Source organism: Corticium candelabrum, chromosome 3 (genome assembly GCF_963422355.1).
Source record: "Corticium candelabrum chromosome 3, ooCorCand1.1, whole genome shotgun sequence".
Classification (NCBI taxonomy): Eukaryota; Metazoa; Porifera; class Homoscleromorpha; order Homosclerophorida; family Plakinidae; genus Corticium; species Corticium candelabrum.
The window spans coordinates 8,814,445-8,836,122 of NC_085087.1; the positions used below are offsets into that span (position 1 = coordinate 8,814,445).

The window sequence follows — 21,678 nt, forward strand, 5'->3', positions numbered from 1 at the left end:
ACACAGCAAGTGTTGAAAATTCGCAGGTAAGAGCAAACAACGCCAGTCAATTTTTAATTTGACATTCAATTTTTAATTTGTCTCAAAAATTAAAAATGGAATGGACCAATTGGCCATGCAAATTCAAAATTCAAAATTTAATTTTTAAAATTTAAATTTAAAATAAAAATAAAATTTAAAATTAAATTAAGTTTAAATTGATTATTGAATTTAACATTGAAAATTAAACTAACGTGCTTGCAATTTCAATATTGCATTGAATTGAAATAGAAAATTGTTTAGAAATTAAGTATGTTTTCAATATTTATTATAATCCGCAGATAATTATAGTTTGTCAATCAGTCAATTTTAATTTTTAATAGAATTGAATATTGAGATTACAAGCAACTTCTAGGCTATTTTCAATTTCTAATTCAATATTTATTCAATTGTTGAAAATGGAATGGACGAAATGGTCACGCACCCTGAGGCCACCCACTGACATCAATGAGCCGACGAAACGACATCAACCAGCCGACGAAACGACATCAACCAGCCGACGAATCAACATCAACCAGCCGACGAAACGACATCAATGAGCCGACGAATCGACTTTTGACACACATGGCGCGCCATAATTGTATTGAGAGCGCGTGTTGAGTGAAATTGTCGTTTGTGAATGAAATTGGAAGGATTTATTGTTATTGATGTGTTACTGTTATGTTAGAATGAGTGGGAGAGACATCACAGCATTGAATAGCCAACTACTGGACGGTGTGAGGAGCAAGTCACGTGATGAGGTTGAACGACTTTTGGTTGTAGGAGCTGAAGTTAATGCGTGTAATTATTGTGTATGTTATTGATTGAGTGACTCGTTATATTGTTGATAACAATTCCCTCTAATGTAGGGATTGACTGTACTGATGGAAGCTTGTGATAATGGCTCCAAGTCATTAGTTGAGCTTTTGTTGTGTAGAGGGGCAAATGTAAGCAGAACTGATTATATTTTGGTAAGTGTTGATAGTGAATGGGTAAGTGTTGATAGTGAATGAATGAATGAAGAGAATGAGATTTAAATGATGTTGTAGGGTAGACTATGTAGTATGAGTATACGGGACACTAGACTAGACTACTAGTAGACTGTAGGCGTTGCTTCTCCTAGTGAAATATAGACGTATAACACATTACATGGTGTCAGGAGTGTTGTATTGACTTGCGACAAGAGCAGAACAATCGACACAACATGTCAGGCGATGAGCATGAGCTAGAGGTCCCCGCCGCACTCGAGACGCAAGTTGACGCACACGCTATGGAGCCAGCTGCAGTCACAGGCACAGTCATAGAACAAGCGACAGTACCGATGCCAGGACCACTCAGAACGAAAGGATTGTTATCCCAGAACTGGAGAGACTGGCAGCAGGTTTGGAATTTCTATGAGATAGTGGCGTGTCTCAATTCCCAGACAGATGATTACTGTCTGGCGACATTCATAACTTGCATCGGGCATGCAGGACTGAGCATATATAACAGCTTGCCGTTCGCGAACAATGCAGAGAAGAGAGAGATGGCCAAGATATTGGAACTAATGGAGGCCCACTGCATTGGAGAAAGAAACGTGACGTATGAGAGATTTGTCATGGATAGGAGACAACAACAGCCAGGCGAGACGTTTGATACTTTCCTAACCGTAGTAAAGGAAATGGCGCACAGATGTCAGTTTGGAGATAAAACTGATGAAATGTCAAGGGACAAAATTGCTTTGGAGTCCTCGATGATAGCCTGAGGAAGCAATTGCTTCAGAAGAAGGGGTTGACTTTAACATCCTGCGTAGACGTGTGTAGAGCCCATGAAGCAACTGTGAAACGAATGAAGGATATGGGAGCGAATGGAGATGATGATGTACATGTAGTTAGACGCTTCAAGAAGACGGTGAAGTCCAAGCCTAGGAAGACAGCAGGACAACCAAGAACACCCGAGAAGTCCAGATACGAGTGCAGTTACTGTGAATTGAAACATGCAAGAGGACGAGATAACTGTCCAGCAAACGGGAAGAAATGTAGCAAGAGCAGCAAGATGACTTATTTCGCGAAGAAATGTAGATCAGACACAGCAGACAAGAAAGCAGTTCATTGCACACAACAGAGTAGTGATGAAGACGATATGTTGTCATTGACTCTTATTCAGGAAGAAGGTGTCAATCAATTCTGTACAAGGGTATCAGAAAGATATTTTCATTGATGAAAGTGGGTGGAACAAACGTCAAGTTTCAGTTAGACACTGGGGCAACTTGTAATGTCATTCGGAAAGAAGATGCGCCACCAGGAACAAAAATTGAGCCCACAGAGCAACAATTGTTTATGTTTAGCAAGACCAAGCTCAAAGCAGAAGGCAAATGCAATATTTCTCTATGAAACCTGAAGAATCACAAGAAGTACAGGGGCAGCTTTGTTGTTGAAGGGGTGACATCCTCTATCATCGGAGCTAGGTCTGTACAGCAAATGGGGTTAGTAGAAATCAAGTATGACAAGATACGAGCAATGGAGGAACAGAGGAGAGACCAGCAACAAAGAGATATTGATCACCCAGGACTGACATTGGCAGATCTGACTGCAAGATTCAAGAATGTATTTGAGGGTGAAGTAGGTCGACTGGGCGAGAAGTTGCAATTTGAAGTTGACGAGACTGTGCAACCAGTACAGTTACCAGTCTGAAGAGTTGCTGTTGCAATGACACTTAAGCTGAAATCAGAATTAGAGAGACTGGAAAGGCTGAAAATAATTGAGAAACAGGAAGCACCAACGAAATGGGTGTCGCACATGGTTGTGGTTCGGAAGCCAAACAATCACATTAGAATATGCTTAGATCCAAATCCTCTCAATAAAGCTTTTAGTCCCGGGGGCCCATCCCACAAAAGTTGTTTCTTTCGTGTGCTTTTGTTGCAGCCGAGAGTACGAGTTAGTTTTGACATGTGCAACTGCTGTTATGTATTTTTAGAAACATTTTTGTAGTGTTTTTGTTTACTTACCGGTGTCCCAAGTTCTCGTTTTGAAACTAACCCGTTTTCTAAGGAAAGGTCCCGTATATAATGACAACCAAGCAACTGCAAACTCACTTACATGCAACGCACGCTTATGAAATTTGTCTGGTATACGAGTACAAACATAGTTGATGTAATGATGTAACGAAATAATGTCGAATACGGATGTGGAACGACAACACGAGGCGATTGTGAGATTATTCAACCCGGATGTGAGATCATGTGTGATGATGACTCATCCTGGATACGATATTGGTAACCGTCAATGAGGTCTGCAAATCATTTAGATGCTCCGGTTTCCATACAGAAAACCTAGATGAGCTGCTGTGTCTCCCTGAGTTTATTGCATTGAAAGACAAATTTACTCAATACTTCTCAGAGCTGCAAAACCCTGTCGCCAAATTTTAATTGGCTAATGTATATTTCTATGGTTAACGTGTTTGCTGAATTTTTATTCAAGCAACAAGATTGGGCGATTGGCGTCTTCACCTTGACTGCATACGGCAAATGCTTCGATGGTTTTTAGCGTATGACCGTATAAACTACAGCAGGAACTTATCACTCTACTGGTGCCAAATGATGACGTTGCCTGTCTCTCATCCTGAAGTTTACAAAAAAATTTGGATGGAGAATTTGGCGTTCAGTGAAGTCACGTCCCATTTAGTCAGGTAGCAGTCGATCAAACCATCGAACAAACGGTCAATTGACATACAAAAACCAAAGGAGGAATCATAGGTTTCAGTGCGAAACCCAAATGCTGTCCAACGCTGGATGATCAATGCTCATCAGAGAGCAGCAATTACAAGCAGATGTCGAGAAATGGCAGGTCTAGAATCTACAGAGACCACCAATCATCAAGACTGCTCACCCAGTCGAATTGCGAAAGACAAAATATGCGTTGAGAGTCTAATGAAAACGTTTTTGGCTGTTTCGACTGTTTTTCCGGAGAATGGGTCTACTCTCTATAATATCGTATCTGGCGTTGTAGCAGACGAAGATGTTCAACGCGATCTCACTGAAGCCCATCCAATCGGTGACACTAAATTCATTGAGTTTGTGAAGTCTCGTCTGTCATCATCAGATGTGCTATTTTATGATCCGATTAATTAATAAACTAAATTTGAAAACATTTTCTTCTCTTCAATTAAAATCACTGGACGTGAAGTGATAGTACGAGCAGACCGTGACCTGTTTGCACGACTTCTAATTGTGGCACAAAACCGTGCTCTCGACATCAAAGACGTTCTTCGATACGAACTCGGTCCAATGCCATGGTTACTTGCTTCTGTTGACGGGAGTCTGGTAAAAACAAACAAGGCAAAATTAATGGAATGTATGGAAAATAACACTTTACATGTTGAACAAATTTTACCTAATGTGGCAGTGATGATTGATGCGATGGCTATTTTACTGAAATATTACCAGTCCACCAACTACTTTCCACAACTTGGCAATTATGATCTTTGATAAGATAACTGCACAAGGTTATAAAAGAGTTGACTTTGTGACGGACCAATATCCAGATCTGAGCATAAAAACGTGTGAAAGGAGGTCAAGAGGTCGACAGGGGCTCCTGAAGATCAAAATTGACACTCGGTCTAAAAAATGTCCTCTGCAATGGAAGAAGTTTCTGTCGGTCAATTCCAACAAAGAAATATAGTAACATTTCTTGCCTCAGAATGGAGAGAAAACTTGTTTGCTGAACGACTAAAACATTGCCACCTGTTTCTAGCTCACGGCACAAAGTGCAGTCTAGTGACCAGTGGTGATGGACGAGTAGTTGAAGCAACTGATGTTCCCTCTCTGAAGTGCTCACATTCAGAGAGGGAACATCAGTTGGGAATTCAGTAGCTGTTGCTGTGGGAGGTGCCTTTTGTGGTCTTGTTGTCATAGCGATTATCATCATTGTCGTCATTCTTCTAGTACGAAATTTGAAGTAAGTCTGTGTTTGTAGTTTTTGATTTGTCACGTAATGTGATTTTTTGTGTCTTGTGCTGATTGATTGTTTGGTTAATTTGATTAGAGGGAAAGGTTCGGTCAACTTTGATAACCCTGTGTATCAACCGCAATATATTGAGAACCAACCGCAATATATTGAGAAGAGGCGGTACCATCCCAGACCCGTGGAGGACGATTTTGTATCGGCGCTACACGGGTCTGGGAGGCCGAGGCTAAAGGATGCTGCCGACGTCGAGGCGGTTTCTTTGAAGTTTGACGCTCAACTCAGCGTCGGCGTCATATTGTGAACCAGGCTTAACTAACGCTGACGACTTGCCAGTGCCCTAGGCGGGCTTTCCGACCAACGACAGCGCGACGTTTCACCCTCGAGACCCAATCACGCGCTCTGATTGGTCGATAAGTAACCCTATTAGTACGTACGACCGTAGAGTAGTCTCCGCCAGTCTAGCTACTGCGTTCGTCTAGCGTGCAGACGTTCGGATCCTTTCTGCTCACGTGCGTTCGCCATGAGGTGTGCAGCTACGCTCGTTACACTCATCCTCCTTCAAGTGTCGACAACCAGCGGCTCAGGTATCTTTAAATACACGTTTTACTTCTCTTCGTCAACAAAAACTTTCGCACCCAAATTGTTGGCGAAAAATTCGATAAAAATTCGTTCCACGACGCGGACACGCTAGTAAAAATCATCGCGCACATTTTTTCACTCGTCGCGTCGCGATTCGAAACATTCCCGATGCTCCAGCGTCGAAATTTCGTCGCCGCGTCGCATTCCGACGTCGAAATTTTCTCGCCGCGTCGAAATTCGCGCCGTCCGATTCATTCCGTACGCGCCGCAGCCGCTAGCTCGAGCAACGACGCACGAATTTGTACCGTCAGTGAATTTCGGTTACAATTTCTTGGCACGTGGCGAAGTTGGCAGCGACCCAAAACACAGCTGTTTTCCCGCTCTTCGCTCTCTCTGTTGCAACTCCGTGCCGCACAGTCGGTCGACGCTGTTGGACGTCGGACTGGAAGTCTCCGTCACACATGACGTCTCATCTGTTGTTGGATCAATTCTCGACGCTTCTATTTTGTCATCGGCTCCAAATTCTAATTTCTAGACCGCTAACGCATACGATTACAATCAGTTTATTGCGATTTTGTCGCAGCGCGTGCAGCCGGTAGGTCTAACGGCGCGTTGGAAGGCGACTGTGCACGACGCATTGCGAGAAATTCGATTCGCGTTTTTTGTCGAGTTTGATGCGGCACTAGGTTCTCACGCTTGATATCACCACCTGCTTAGTTTGTTTTCTTATGAGCAGCTACTTTTACTTGATATCCGATCGACATTCGGATTTTAATCGTTCTTTGACTTGATATCCTGTACACATCCGGGATTCCATTCGTTCTTTTGCTTGTGGACATCCGGGATTCCATTCGTCTGTCTGTCTGTCTGTCTGTCTGTGTATTTGTCTATCTGTGTCTGTCTGTCTGTGTGTGTGTGTGTGTGTGTGTGTGTGTGTGTGTGTGTGTGTGTGTGTGTGTGTGTCTGTCTGTCTGTCTGTCTGTCTGTCTGTCTGTCTGTCTGTCTGTGTCTGTTCGTCTGTCTATCTGTCTGTCTGTCTGTGTATTTGTCTGTCTGTCTGTCTGTCTGTCTGTCATTACATATATTTTCAAACATTGAACTATTATACACCATCTAAGCAAAGCAACTAAATACTACCCAAGCCAATAGGGCTTGTTCTACCTACAACTATTTATGTTTATGTTGCTGTCTCTTGAAACAATCTTCTTTATTTTTCTGTCAATCACTCTAGCATTTGATCGTTGTAGACACACAGAAAACACAGATCTCCAGTATGTCTTGAAGGTTGATGCATTTGGCTTTTCGTCTTCGTCTCTTGATAGCTGTGACAGTTTCTTCAAATAGTCTTCAGCTTTCTCTCCCCAACAGCCAAAATGTCTGTCTGTCTATCTGTCTGTATTGTCTATCTGTTTGTCTGTTCGTCCGTCTGTCTGTTTATCAGTCTGTCTGTTAGTCTGTCTGTCTGTTTGTCAGTGTTTGTCTGTCTGTTTGTCAGTGTTTGTCTGTCTGTCTGTCTGTCTATCTGGCTGTCTGTCTGTCCGTCCATCTGTCTTTTCGTCCGTCTGTCTGTCTGTCTATCAGTCTGTCTGTCTGTCTGTGTTTGTTTGTCTGTCTGTCTGTCCGTCCATTTACCGTCTGCATGTCTAAGATCTGTCTGTCTGTGTTGATAATAATATGTGTGGTCTGTTGCTGCAGGACTTGCTGCTCTTTGTCCGTTTGTCTCTCTGCATGTCCATGATCTATTTGTCTGTCTGTCTGTCTGTTTGTCTGTCTGTTAGTGTTGATAATAATTTATATGGTCTGTTTCTGCAGGACTTGCTGCTTCTTCTGTTTCTCCAAAGTCAGCTCAAGCTCGATCGTCTCCCACAACTCTACAGCCAGTTATTGTTCAATGTGCTGATGATGAGTTTCAGTGCTACGACGGCTTCAAGTGTTTACAATGGTCACACCGATGTGACTCGATAGTAGATTGTCATGACAACTCAGACGAAAGCGGCTGTGCATGTAGAGAATACATGCATTTTTCTAATGTATTATTATGGTTGTCTTTGTTGTTTTTTAGATGTCCCACACTGTCCACCCAAACTTCAGTTTTCTTGTGCTAACTCTAACTGTGTTCCTCTCGACAAGCACTGCAATGAGGTTGACGATTGTGGAGACAACTCGGATGAGTTTAACTGTAAGTAGTTGGGATGTTGTACTCAATGACAATCAATTATATACTGTCTGCCTGTGTGTCTGTCTGTCTGTCCATCAGTTTGTCTGCCTCTTTCCATGTATTACAACTAAGTTGAAACCTTTCAGGTGGCCTCACTCAACCCAAATGGCAAGAATGCGAGGGAATGTTTCGTTGTGGCAATGGACACTGTCTGACGTTCAAAAGACTTTGCGACAACAAAACTCATTGCAACGACGGATCGGACGAGAAAAACTGCTGTCAGTTGACATCAACACGTAACAACACAGTAACATTGATGTATGAAAACTATGTTGTTGTATAGTTACAAACGAATGCTTGAACAGCAATTCATGTCCGGGAGATCAAAAGTGTATTGACGAGCCGACTTCGTATCGATGCACGTGTGCACGAGAATATCGCAAGACGAACGACGGATGTGAAGGTGAGTGGGTGTGTCGTTTGCTGTGTTGATGGCATGTGGTTACATCGTAAAGTTTGTCTTCTGTAGAGGTGGACGAGTGTCAGACGTATGGACATTGTGCACAGTTTTGTGTGAACACGCCGGGTAGCTTTGTCTGCAGCTGCAGTAACGGATACACACTGAAGGCTGATGGTCACACATGCAAAGCAAACGGTCAGTCTGACCTATCGTGTGTGTGTGTGTGTGTGTGTGTGTGTGTGTGTGTGTGTGTGTGTGTGTGTGTGTGTGTGTGTGTGTGTGTGTGTGTGTGTGTTGTGTCTACTTTAATTCTATCTATTGTGTCTGTCTTACAGATGGAAATGCCAAGTTGTTGTACGCTGATGGTCAGGATGTCAAGCTAATGGATCTCAACACAAAGTCGATTGAAGGCCTAGCCAAAGACAGACTATCAGTCATTCCAGTTGCATTCCACTTCCGTACAGGCATGGTATGTTTGTATACACACGTAGTCTGCACGTTTATTGTCCTTCTAATTGTTTGTTGATTTAGATCTACTTTGGTGAATACCAAAGGAATCGTATATGTGCAGTTCCCGCGGACAACAGTGCAGAGCCAAAACCGATTCTCACAACAGTGGATGGCGCTCATAGCCCTGACGGTCTTGCTGTTGACTACTTGAACGACTGGATCTATTGGTCTAGTCCTGCTTATCGTACGATCTTTATGGCTAAATTGGATGGTTTGTATCGTCGAGTTGTCGTGAATGAGAGTATGAAGTTGGACGAGCCGCGTGGTCTTGCTGTTGATCCATTGAGAGGGTATCTGTTCTGGGCTGATTGGGGGAATCACTCGCATATCGGTGCTGCTGCTATGGATGGAACGGGACAGAGACACATTGTGGTGGATGGATTGGTGTTGCCGAATGGAATAGCGGTTGATACGATAACACAGAGGATCTACTGGGTGGACGGCAATCGTGGAGTGGTAAGTCAAGATGGACACACATACACACACACACACACACACACACACACACACACACACACACACACACACACACACACACACACACACAAATTGTAGAGCATTGGTTGTGTCTTAGTCTAATAAGTCTTTGTTTGTGTTTTCTATAGGTTGAGGTTTGTGATTATTTGGGTCACAATCGAAGAGTTATTATACAGGGTGGTATTGGACGGCCTCTCTTTATTGCGTTGTATGAGGAAAAGGTGTACGTGTCGTCTGATTGGGGACCGATGAGGAAGGGAAGAGTTTTTGTTGCCAATCGATTTGATGGATCACATTTGATGACGATTGATCATGATGTGGACTCTGTACAAGGTATGTAGTGGAGTATTGTATTAGAGGGATGCATCTCACAATACACGCTTGAACTCATTTATTTGATATGAGGAGCAACTCACTACTACTTGACCACCGCACTTACCAATAACGCGGCCCCATAAGTTATAGTCCAAGCTCTAACAAGTAACGTATGATTAAAATAACTAAACTACAGTAAACAGAACTAGAGATTGTTTCTGATTAGCCATATTTAAATGATCCTTCAATGGTCACTTTTATGATTGTTGACAAAAGTTGATGTTGATGACGTGGAGGAATAGAGATGATATGAAGAAGGGAAGAAGACTCCGTGCATCAATAAAGCCTCTAGATCTAATTTGAATGTTGGGTTGGTTACAGGTGAAGGTTTTTGATTTGATGATCATGATGAAGTCAGTATATATCGTTTAGATTTTTTTGTTTGAATCAAAAAAGTTTGTTTCAAAGGGAATGTTAGTTTTATCACATAGAATTTGAGTGTATGATTATTCCAAATTAACATGTCAGTCAGGCCTTTATGCAGTAGAAATGATGTCAGATGGAAATTTTACTTCACAGTCTTTTAAATCGGCAAAGATGTTGAATTAATGTGGTAGATGGTTAATAGCCACATTATAGAGCAGACTGACAACAGAGTCGTGACGACGTTGATTGTAATGATGACATTGTAAGAGGACTGGGTAATTATTGAGAACTTGAAGAAGGGTTTGATGTTGCTGATCTAGAGGACATTTAACACAAGAACGTTTACTCCATAGGACAAGATTAGCATTTGAAGGGAGGTTATCAGAAACGGCATTGAGGACAAAAGAAAGTTAATTATCAGGAAGACAAGAGACAGTATTTGTCCAGACATCAGATGCACAGTTTTCCAGACAAAAGATGGAGCCCTGGAAATGTGGATTTTGAGTTCTGGCAAGAAGCTGTTTTTGATGTTCCTCATTCTTTCTTGTTTTGGTGATGTATGGAGGGATGCATCTGACAATACACTAGACTATTGTATTGGAGAGATGCATGTCTTCTTTATTCTAGGAAGGGTCAATTACAATCAAGTAATTATCTTTTCCAGGCATTGCAGTTTATCAGAAACAACAACAACAACACACTTCCAATCACTGCGATCGAGCGAACTGCAGTCATTATTGTGTCACCAGTTTTGTGTCGGACTACAAGTGTTTCTGTCCCGATGGCTCCCACTTGTTGAATGACGAAAAAACATGTTCAGTTGGTAAGACAACTCTGTATATGCAGCATCTTGTCACGTTTTCAATTTTTTGTTTCTATTGCATTTAGGTGTTGAAAGATGTAATGACAGTTACTGTAATTACAATGGACATTGTGTGAAGGAAGGCAACACAAATAAATGTTTGTAAGTTGTTGTATTGATTATCTAGTGTATGATGGCTGTTGGTGACAATTTGATTTTATTTGTAGATGTCGTAGTGACCGCACTGGATCTCGATGCACTGACGTTGTTAGCGAGACTGTGTCTTGTCCCATCACTCGATGCAACAGCCGTGGACGATGTTATATCTTAGTAGGAGTTCAATACTGCATGTAAGTAACACGACTCATCTGTTTGGTGTGTGTGTGTGTGTGTGTGTGTGTGTGTGTGTGTGTGTGTGTGTGTGTGTGTGTGTGTGTGTGTGTGGTGTGTGTGTGTGCTTGCTTGTCTGTCTGTCTGTCTGTCTGTCTGTCTGTCTGTCTGTTACTTTCCAAGTATCACATCTGTCTGTTGTCTTCAGTTGTAATGATGGTTACTCTGGTGTCTACTGTGAGTCCAATATCTCCCCCATCACTTCTCCATTTGAAACTTCTACAACCACTTCTACAACCACATCTCCTGCACCACCTCGTGTTGTCGGTAATGTCGGTCAGAACAAAGGAAGCAATGCAGTAGGCATTTCTGTAGGAGGTGCCATCGGTGGTCTAGTGGTCGTCGCAATTATTATCATTCTTGTTATTCTCTTGGTAAAGAATGTGAGGTGAGGTCAAAATTATTGGGTATATTTGTTGGGTTGGTAAATGGTTGTTTATTGAATTTTTAGAGGCAAGCTGTCGATTAACTTTGACAATCCCATGTACCATTCTGACTCTAGCTCAGTTGTTATCCCACCAAAGTCAGGAGTTGAAGAGGTAGATGGTGCAGTCACGTGACACACACACACACACACACACACACACACAATTCTTATTGTGTATGTTTGTCTTCATTTTGTGTAGGTCAACCACAGTAAAGAGGTCAATGGCACGCATACAGCTCCAGCTACTTCCACTTCTGTCTGACGAATCCTTGAGAGAATAATTTTGTTCCTTTGGTAGTCTAGTGTTGTTGACCTTGAAAACGTTGAGTTTACCAATCATCATCATCATCATCTGATCACGTGACATCAATACTGACAAGCAATTTCGTTTGCCATTTAAATTAGCATAGTTCTTTTGACTGCATGTAAGATACATGAATTAGTACATAATAGGACACACAAGTTACCTTAATTGTAGAAAAATGAATGTTAGAGAAAGAAATTGATATTATTGTGTGCAAGACATCTATTTTAAATAAAAATATAATAAAGTCACGTGGTTCTCTAATGAGTAATGCGCGCGATAGAAACGTTTCCAGGCACGTGGAGTAGCGCGCGTACTAAAGATTACCATCTAGATGTTGCGTGCCTAATCCCACGCCCCAGACGTCAAGACGAAAAAGGTCATCTTGTGGTAAGCAGACAAGGTAGAGGATTGCGGACTGTGTTGATGAGATGTGGTGTGTGTAGTGATTGTATTGAGAGCGCGTGTTGAGTGAAATGTCGTTTGTGAATGAAATTGGAAGGATTTATTGTTATTGATGTGTTACTGTTATGTTAGAATGAGTGGGAGAGACATCACAGCATTGAATTGAATATCAGGGTTATGATGAAATCATTGAATTCTATTTACAGCAACAGCTGATGATGAACAGAAGAATGTGGTGAGTGGTTCCATGTGTTGCAGTTGAACTGTTGTATTGTATTTCTTTGAATAAATGTTGTGGTGTTTCACACCCATACTCAAGATTTGTCTCATTGGGTTTGCTTGGGATAAAAGTGTACCATTTAAAGTTATTAGGAGAATGTATCCAGTTATAATATCCGGAATTATTTGACTTTGGACATCCACAAGATTGCATGTACACACCACTACCCTTAATTAACGTGTACAAAAGAGTAAATACCAGAAACTTGGACGTAAATATCTGTACATGCTGATAATTAGCTACGAGCGTAAAAGAAGGACACCACATTAAGTGGTGGACTGCTTTGCGAAAAGCTCACTCTAAACGAACTGAATTGACTTCTGGTTATGTTTGTTTGTAAGCGTGTGTCACTCTTGGGGAGTTTGTTGAGCCAATCAGCAGTTGTTTTGGCAGAATAACGCTGGCGACTTGCCAGTGCCCTAGGCGGGCTTTCCGACCAATGAAGCGCGACGTTTCATCCTCCAAACCCAATCACGCGCTCTGATTGGTCGATAAGTAACCCTATTAGTACGACCGTAGAGTAGTCTCCGCCAGTCTAGCTACTGCGTTCGTCAAGCGTGAAGACGTTGGGATCCTTTCTGCTCACGTGCGTTAGCCATGAGGTGTGCAGCTACGCTCGTTACACTCATCCTCCTTCAAGTGTCGACAACCAGCGGCTCAGGTATCTTTAAATACACGTTTTACTTCTCTTCGTCAACGAAAACTTTCGCACTCAAATTGTTGGCGAAAAATTTGATAAAAGTTCGTTCCACGACGCGGACACGCTAGTAAAAATCATCGCGCACATTTTTTGACTCGTCGCGTCGCGATTCGAAACATTCCCGACGCTCCAGCGTCGAAATTTTCTCGCCGCGTCGAAATTCGCGCCGTCCGATTCATTCCGTACGCGCCGTAGCCGCTAGCTCGAGCAGCGACGCACGAATTTGTACCGTCAGTGAATTTCGGTTACAATTTCTTGGCACGTGGCGAAGTTGGCAGCGACCCAAAACACAGCTGTTTTCCCGCTCTTCGCTCTCTCTGTTGCAACTCCGTGCCGCACAGTCGGTCGACGCTGTTGGACGTCGGGCTGGAAGCCTCCGTCACACATGACGTCTCATCTGTTGTTGGATCAATTCTCGACGCTCCTATTTGTCATCGGCTCCAAAATTCTAATTTCTAGACCGCTAACGCATACGATTACAATCAGTTTATTGCGATTTTGTCGCAGCGCGTGCAGCCGGTAGGTCTAACGGCGCGTTGGAAGGCGATTGTGCACGACGCATTGCGAGAAATTCGATTCGCGTTTTTGTCGAGTTTGATGCGGCACTAGGTTCTCACGCTTGATATCACCACCTGCTTAGTTTGTTTTCTTATGGGCAGCTACTTTTACTTGATATCCGATCGACATTCGGATTTTATTCGTTCTTTGACTTGATATCCTGTACACATCCGGGATTCCATTCGTTCTTTTGCTTGTGGACATCCGGGATTCCATTCGTTTCTCTGTGTCTAGTTTGCCACAACCGACCGGATCTTTTCTTCAAATGCGGCGATCTGTGTTTGGCTCGCTCGTGGATTTGTGACGGTGGCGAGGATTGTGATGACGGATCAGATGAAAGTTTCTGTGACGGTAAGACCGGACTACTTCTAGTGAGTTTGTTGTGTGAGTTTGTTGTGTGAGTTTCTTGTGTGAGCTTTTTTGTGTGGGTTTTTGTGAGCTTGTTGTGTGAGCTGGTGGCTTGACAGCAAGCCATGCATTCCTTCTTGCTGTGTAGTAAAGAGAATTTGGAATAGTTGTGTAATAGACTGACTGTACTTGAAACAGTTTAGTATAATTCACATGACAATAATAAAATAATCAGATAAATAATTAACATAGTAATGTAATAGACGTAATGTAATTTTTATTAGTTTATTATTATATTATATTTGATTTATTTTAATTATTTATTTATTTTAAATTTTTTATTTTTTAATTATTTTTATTCTTAATTATTTATTTTTAATTTATTTTTATTTTTTAATTAATTAATAATTTTTTTAATTATTTATTTTATTTTTAAAATTACTTTTATTTTTAATTAATTATTTATTTATTTTTAATTAATTAGTTATTTTTTAATTATGTATTTTTATTTTTTATTATTTATTATTTTTTTAAAACTTTAAATTTATTTTTTTATTACTTATTTTTTGAAATTTTAATTTATTTTTTTATAAATTATTTTTTATAAATTATTTATTTTGTAATTATTTATTTATTTTATTTTGTAATTATTTTTATTTTTGTTTTAATTTTTAATTTATGTATTATAATTTTTTAATTATTTTTATTTTTTAATTTTTAATTTATGTATTATAATTTTTTAATTACTTTTTATTTTTAATTTTTTAATTTTTACCAATTTTTATAATATGTTTTACTTATTTTTAATAATTCATTTATTTATTAATCTTTTAATTATTTTTTAAATTTTTAATTAATAATTGTTTATTTTAAATTTTTAATAAAGTGCATCCTTACAGGACAGTTAGTATTATATATTTGTGTGTGTGTGTGCATGTTGTGTAGAATGTGATCCTAAAAAATGGTTTCGGTGTGAAATCGGTCATCCATGCATAGACAGAAAATGGGTGTGTGATGGAACACACGACTGTGACGATGGATCTGATGAGAGAGTGTCTCTGTGTGGAGGTTTGAATAGAATACAAAGCTGTATGTCTGTCTCTGTCTGTCTGTTTGTCTGTCTCTGTCTATTTATCTGTCTGTCTATCTATTTGTCTGTCTGTTTGTCTATTTGTCTGTCTGTCTGTTTGTCTAGTTGTCTGTCTGTCTGCTTGTTTGTCTATTTGTCTGTCTGTCTGCTTGTCTCTGTTTGTCTGCATCTGTCTGTCTGTCTGTCTGTTCTTTTGTCAGTCTGTCTGCTTGTTTGTCTGTTTGTTGTCAATACATATATTTTCAAACATTGAAATATTATACACCATATGTCTATTTGTCTGTCTGTCTGTCTGTTTGCTTGTTTCTGTCCATTTGTCTGCTTGTCTGTCTGTTTGTTGTTTGTCTGTCTGTCTGCTTGTCTGTCTGTTTGTCTCTGTCTGTTTGTGTCTTTGTTTATCTGTTCGTTTGTCTCTGTCTGTCTGCTTGTTTGGCTGTTTGTCAGTCTGTTTGTGTATCTCTGCCTATTTGTCTACCACTCAGTATACGGTACGATCATATTACTGCAATAGAATACCACTTGTTTGACATGTTTTGGTTCATTTAGCCTGTACATCTGGCAACTTTCATTGCACCTCTGGTGAATGTATCGGCCAGTCGTCTGTGTGTGACGGCGATCGCGATTGCTTCGACAACTCCGACGAACAACCACCTCACTGCTGTCAGTCACCTTATCACACACAATTACCCATTTGTATTTCTTTCTTTTTGTTTACAGACCGTCCAACTAAATCACCATGCAACTTGACAGACGAGTTCAATTGCAGGGCTTCTGGATCGTTTCCTCACTGTATTCCTAAATATTGGATCTGTGATGGCGAAAGAGATTGTGACTCGGGCATAGATGAGGGCGACGTCTGTAATCCACCGGGTACAGTTATGGACATGCATGGAGATGGATAGACATGTCTGTGTTTGTCTGTCTGTCTGTTGGTCTGTCTGTCTATCTGTGTCTGTCTGTCTGTCTGTGTGTTTGTCTGTCTCTGTCTGTGTATTTGTCTGTCTGTCTGTCTGTCTGTCATTACATATATTTTCAAACATTGAACTATTATACACCATCTAAGCAAAGCAACTAAATACTACCCAAGCCAATAGGGCTTGTTCTACCTACAACTATTTATGTTTATGTTGCTGTCTCTTGAAACAATCTTTATTTTTCTGTCAATCACTCTAGCATTTGATCGTTGTAGACACACAGAAAACACAGATTTCTAGTATGTCTTGAAGATTGATGCATTTGGCTTTTCGTCTTCGTCTCTTGATAGCTGTGACAGTTTCTTCAAATAGTCTTCAGCTTTCTCTCCCCAACAGCCAAAATGTCTGTTTGTCTGTGTTTGTCTGTCTGTATTGTCTATCTGTCTGTCTGTTTATCAGTCTGTCTGTTAGTCTGTCTGTCTGTTTGTCAGTGTTTGTCTGTCTGCCTGTCTGTCTATCTGTCTGTATTTGTCTATCTGGCTGTCTGTCCATCTGTCTTTTTGTCCGTCTGTCTGTCCGTCCGTCTGTCTGTTAGTCTGTCTGTTTGTCTGTGTTTGTTTGTCTGTCTGTCCGTCCGTCCATTCACCGTCTGCATGTCTAAGATCTGTCTGTCTGTTGATAATAATATCTGTGGTCTGTTGCTGCAGGACTTGCTGCTCGTTTGTCCGTCTGTCTCTCTGCATGTCCATGATCTATTTGTCTGTCTATCTGTTTGTCTGTCTGTTAGTGTTGATAATAATTTATATGGTCTGTTTCTGCAGGACTTGCTGCTTCTGTTTCTCCAACGTCAGCTCAAGCTCGATTGTCTCCCACAACTCCACAGCCAGTTATTGTTCAATGTGCTGATGATGAGTTTCAGTGCTACGACGGCTTCAAGTGTTTACAATGGTCACACCGATGTGACTCGATAGTAGATTGTCATGACAACTCAGACGAAAGCGGCTGTGCATGTAAAGAATACATGCATTTTTCTAATGTATTATTATGGTTGTCTTTGTTGTTTTTTAGATGTCCCACACTGTCCACCCAAACTTCAGTTTTCTTGTGCTAACTCTAACTGTGTTCCTCTCGACAAGCACTGCAATGAGGTTGACGATTGTGGAGACAACTCGGATGAGTTTAACTGTAAGTAGTTGGGATGTTGTACTCAATGACAATCAATTATATACTGTCTGTCTGTCCATCAGTTTGTCTGCCTCTTTCCATGTATTATAACTAAGTTGAAACCTTTCAGGTGGCCTCACTCAACCCAAATGGCAAGAATGCGAGGGAATGTTTCGTTGTGGCAATGGACACTGTCTCACGGTCAAAAAACTTTGCGACAACAAAACTCATTGCAACGACGGATCGGACGAGAAAAACTGCTGTCAGTTGACATCAACACGTAACAACACAGTAACATTGATGTATGAAAACTATGTTGTTGTATAGTTACAAACGAATGCTTGAACAGCAATTTATGTCCGGGAGATCAAACGTGTATTGATGAGCCGACTTCGTATCGATGCACGTGTGCACGAGGATATCGCAAGACGAACGACGGATGTGAAGGTGAGTGGGTGTGTCGTTTGCTGTGTTGATGGCATGTGGTTACATCGTAAAGTTTGTCTTCTGTAGAGGTGGACGAGTGTCAGACGTATGGACATTGTGCACAGTTTTGTGTGAACACGCCGGGTAGCTTTGTCTGCAGCTGCAGTAACGGATACACACTGAAGGCTGATGGTCACACTTGCAAAGCAAACGGTCAGTCTGACGTATCGTGTGTGTGTGTGTGTGTGTGTGTGTGTGTGTGTGTGTGTGTGTGTGTGTGTGTGTGTGTGTGTGTGTGTGTGTGTGTGTTGTCTACTTTAATTCTATCTACTGTGTCTGTCTTACAGATGGAAATACCAAGTTGTTGTACGCTGATGGTTGGGATGTCAAGCTAATGGATCTCAACACAAAGTCGATTGAAGGCCTAGCCAAAGACAGACTGTCAATCGTTCCAGTTGCATTCCACTTTCGTACAGGCACGGTATGTTTGTATACACACTTAGTCTGCATGTTTATTGTCCTTCTAATTGTTTGTTGATTTAGATCTACTTTGGTGAATACCAAAGGAATCGTATATGTGCAGTTCCCGCGGACAACAGTGCAGAGCCAAAACCGATTCTCACAACAGTGGATGGCGCTCATAGCCCTGACGGTCTTGCTGTCGACTACTTGAACGACTGGATCTATTGGTCTAGTCCTGCTTATCGTACGATCTTTATGGCTAAATTGGATGGTTCGTATCGTCGAGTTGTTGTGAATGATAGTATGAAGTTAGACGAGCCGCGTGGTCTTGCTGTTGATCCATTGAGAGGGTATCTGTTCTGGGCTGATTGGGGGAATCACTCGCATATCGGTGCTGCCGCCATGGATGGAACGGGACAGAGACACATTGTGGTCGATGGATTGGTGTTGCCGAATGGAATAGCGGTTGATACGATAACACAGAGGATCTACTGGGTGGACGGCAGTCGTGGAGTGGTAATTCAAGATGGACACACATACACACACACACACACACACACACACACACAAATTGTAGAGCGTTGGTTGTGTCTTAGTCTAATAAGTCTTTGTTTGTGTTTTCTATAGGTTGAGGTTTGTGATTATTTGGGTCACAATCGAAGAGTTATTATACAGGGTGGTATTGGACGGCCTCTCTTTATTGCGTTGTATGAGGAAAAGGTGTACGTGTCGTCTGATTGGGGACCGAGGAGGAAGGGAAGAGTTTTTGTTGCCAATCGATTTGATGGATCACATTTGATGATGATTGATCATGATGTGGACTCTGTACAAGGTATGTAGTGGAGTATTGTATTAGAGGGATGCATGTCACAATACACTAGACTATTGTATTGGAGGGATGCATCTCACAATACACTCTTGAACTCATTTACTTGATATGAGGAGCAACTCACTACTACCTGACCACCGCACTTACCAATAACGCGGCCCCATAAATTACAGTCCAAGCTCTAACAAGTAACGTATGATTAAAATAACTAAACTACAATAAACAGAACTAGAGATTGTTTCTGATTAGCCATATTTAAATGATCCTTCAATGGTCACTTTTATGATTGTTGACAAAAGTTGATGTTGATGACGTGGAGGAATAGAGATGATATGAAGAAGGGAAGAAGACTCCGTGCATCAATAAAGCCTCTAGATCTAATTTGAATGTTGGGTTGGTTACAGGTGAAGGTTTTTGATTTGATGGTCATGATGAAGTCAGTATGTACCATTTAGATTTTCTTTTGTTTGCATCAAAAAAGTTTGTTTCAAAAGGGAATGTTAGTTTTATCACATAGAATTTGAGTGTATGATTATTCCAAATTAACATGTCAGTCAGGCCTTTATGCAGTAGAAATGATGTCAGATGGAAATTTTACTTCACAGTCTTTTAAATCGGCAAAGATGTTGAATTAATGTGGTAGATGGTTAATAGCCACATTATAGAGCAGACTGACAACAGAGTCGTGATGACGTTGATTGTAATGATGACATTGTAAGAGGACTGGGTAATTATTGAGAACTTGAAGAAGGGTTTGATGTTGCTGATCTAGAGGACATTTAACACAAGAACGTTTACTCCATAGGACAAGATTAGCATTTGAAGGGAGGGTATCAGAAACGGCATTGAGGACAAAAGAAAGTTGATTATCAGGAAGACAAGAGACAATATTTGCCCAGACATCAGACGCACAGTTTTCCATTTTCCAGACAAAAGATGGAGCCCTGGAAATGTGGATTTTGAGTTCTGGCAAGAAGCTGTTTTTGATGTTCCTCATTCTTGTTTTGGTGATGTATGGAGGGATGCATCTGACAATACACTAGACTATTGTATTGGAGGGATGCATCTCACAATACACTAGACTATTGTATTGGAGAGATGCATGTCTTTATTCTAGGAAGGGTCAATTACAATCAATTAATTATCTTTTCCAGGCATTGCAGTTTATCAGAAACAACAACAACAACACACTCCCAATCACTGCGATCGAGCGACCTGCAGTCATTATTGTGTCACCAGTTTTGTGTCGGACTACAAGTGTTTCTGTCCCGATGGCTCCCACTTGTTGGATGACGAAAAAACGTGTTCAGTTGGTAAGACACACTCTGTATATGCAGCATCTTGTCATGTTTTTAATTTTTTGTTTGTATTGCATTTAGGTGTTGAAAGATGTAATGACAGTTACTGTAATTACAATGGACATTGTGTGAAGGAAGGCAACAGAAATAAATGTTTGTAAGTTGTTGTATTGATTATCTAGTGTATGATGGCTGTTGGTGACAATTTGATTTTATTTGTAGATGTCGTAGTGACCACACTGGATCTCGATGCACTGACGTTGTTAGCAAGACTGTGTCTTGTCCCATCACTCGATGCCACAGCCGTGGACGATGTTATATCTCAGTAGAAGGTCAATACTGCATGTAAGTAACACGACTCATCTGTTTGGTGTGTGTGTGTGTGTGTTTGTGTGTGTGTGTGTGTGTGTGTGTGTGTGTGTGTGTGTGTGTGTGTGTGTGTGTGTGTGTGTGTGGTGTGTGTCTGTCTGTCTGTCTGTTACATTCCACGTAATACATTTTCCAAGTATCACATCTGTCTGTTGTCTTCAGTTGTAATGATGGTTACTCTGGTGTTTACTGTGAGTCCGATATCTCTCCCATCACTTTTCCATTCGAAAATTCTACAACCACATCTCTTGCACCACCTCGTGTTGTCGGTAATGTTGGTCAGAGCAAAGGAAGCAACGCAGTAGCCATTTCTGTAGGAGGTGCCATCGGTGGTCTAGTGGTCGTCGCCATTATTATCATTCTTGTTAATCTCTTGATAAAGAATGTGAGGTGAGGTCAAAATTATTGGGTACATTTGTTGGGTTGGTAAATGGTTGTTTATTGAATTTTTAGAGGAAAGCTGTCGATTAACTTTGATAATCCCATGTATCATTCTGACTCTATCTCAGTTGTTATCCCACCAAAGGCAGGAGTTGAAGAGATAGATGGTGCAGTCACGTGACACACACACACAATTCTTATTGTGTATGTTTGTTTTCATTTTGTGTAGGTCAACCACAGTAAAGAGGTCAATGGCACGCATACAACTCCAGCTACTTCCACTTCTGTCTGACGAATCCTTGAGAGAATAGTTTTGTTCTTTTGGTAGTCTAGTGTTGTTGACCTTGATAACGTTGAGTTTACCAATCATCATCATCATCATCATCATCATCATCCGATCATGTGACGTCAATACTAAACAAGCAATTTCGTTTGTCATTTAGATTAGCATAGTTCTTTTGACTGCATGTAAGATACATGAATTAGTACATAATAGGACATATATTAAAGTTACCTTAGTTGTAGAAAAATGAATGTCATAGAGGAAGAAATTGATATTATTGTGTGAAAGACATCTATTTTAAATAAAAATATAATAATGAAGTCACGTGGTTCACCAATGAATAATGCGCGCGTTAGGGACGT

At 40.9% G+C, this 21,678-nt stretch overlaps 1 protein-coding gene across 1 annotated transcript; it reads left to right on the forward strand.

Annotated features, from left to right (window-relative positions):
* Positions 1–554: 554 nt before the first annotated feature.
* Positions 555–21,636, forward strand: LOC134177793 (low-density lipoprotein receptor-related protein 1-like). The gene is made up of 38 exons (XM_062644574.1): positions 555–830; positions 888–989; positions 6,788–6,824; positions 7,353–7,544; positions 7,603–7,719; positions 7,845–7,976; positions 8,042–8,161; positions 8,228–8,353; positions 8,494–8,627; positions 8,690–9,124; positions 9,274–9,478; positions 10,551–10,709; positions 10,775–10,850; positions 10,916–11,038; positions 11,227–11,466; positions 11,530–11,617; positions 11,705–11,761; positions 12,347–12,388; positions 12,534–12,592; positions 13,058–13,155; positions 13,987–14,103; positions 15,046–15,168; positions 15,737–15,850; positions 15,908–16,060; positions 16,926–17,114; positions 17,173–17,289; positions 17,399–17,530; positions 17,596–17,715; positions 17,782–17,907; positions 18,042–18,175; positions 18,238–18,672; positions 18,784–18,988; positions 20,140–20,298; positions 20,365–20,440; positions 20,506–20,628; positions 20,815–21,042; positions 21,106–21,200; positions 21,263–21,636. The coding sequence occupies exons 1-38, from the start codon at positions 687–689 to the stop codon at positions 21,274–21,276; spliced, it is 5,346 nt and encodes a 1,781-aa protein (XP_062500558.1). The 5' UTR covers positions 555–686; the 3' UTR covers positions 21,277–21,636.
* Positions 21,637–21,678: the final 42 nt, after the last annotated feature.

Bases quoted from the DNA above. Each gene is read 5' to 3' on its own strand.
- LOC134177793 (XM_062644574.1), top strand. From the start codon at position 687: ATGTGTTACTGTTATGTTAGAATGAGTGGGAGAGACATCACAGCATTG. The intron at 990-6,787 runs GTAAGTGTTGAT...TGATCGTTGTAG, and splicing joins GCAGAACTGATTATATTTTG to ACACACAGAAAACACAGATC. The intron at 18,176-18,237 runs GTATGTTTGTAT...TTGTTGATTTAG, and splicing joins TCCACTTTCGTACAGGCACG to ATCTACTTTGGTGAATACCA.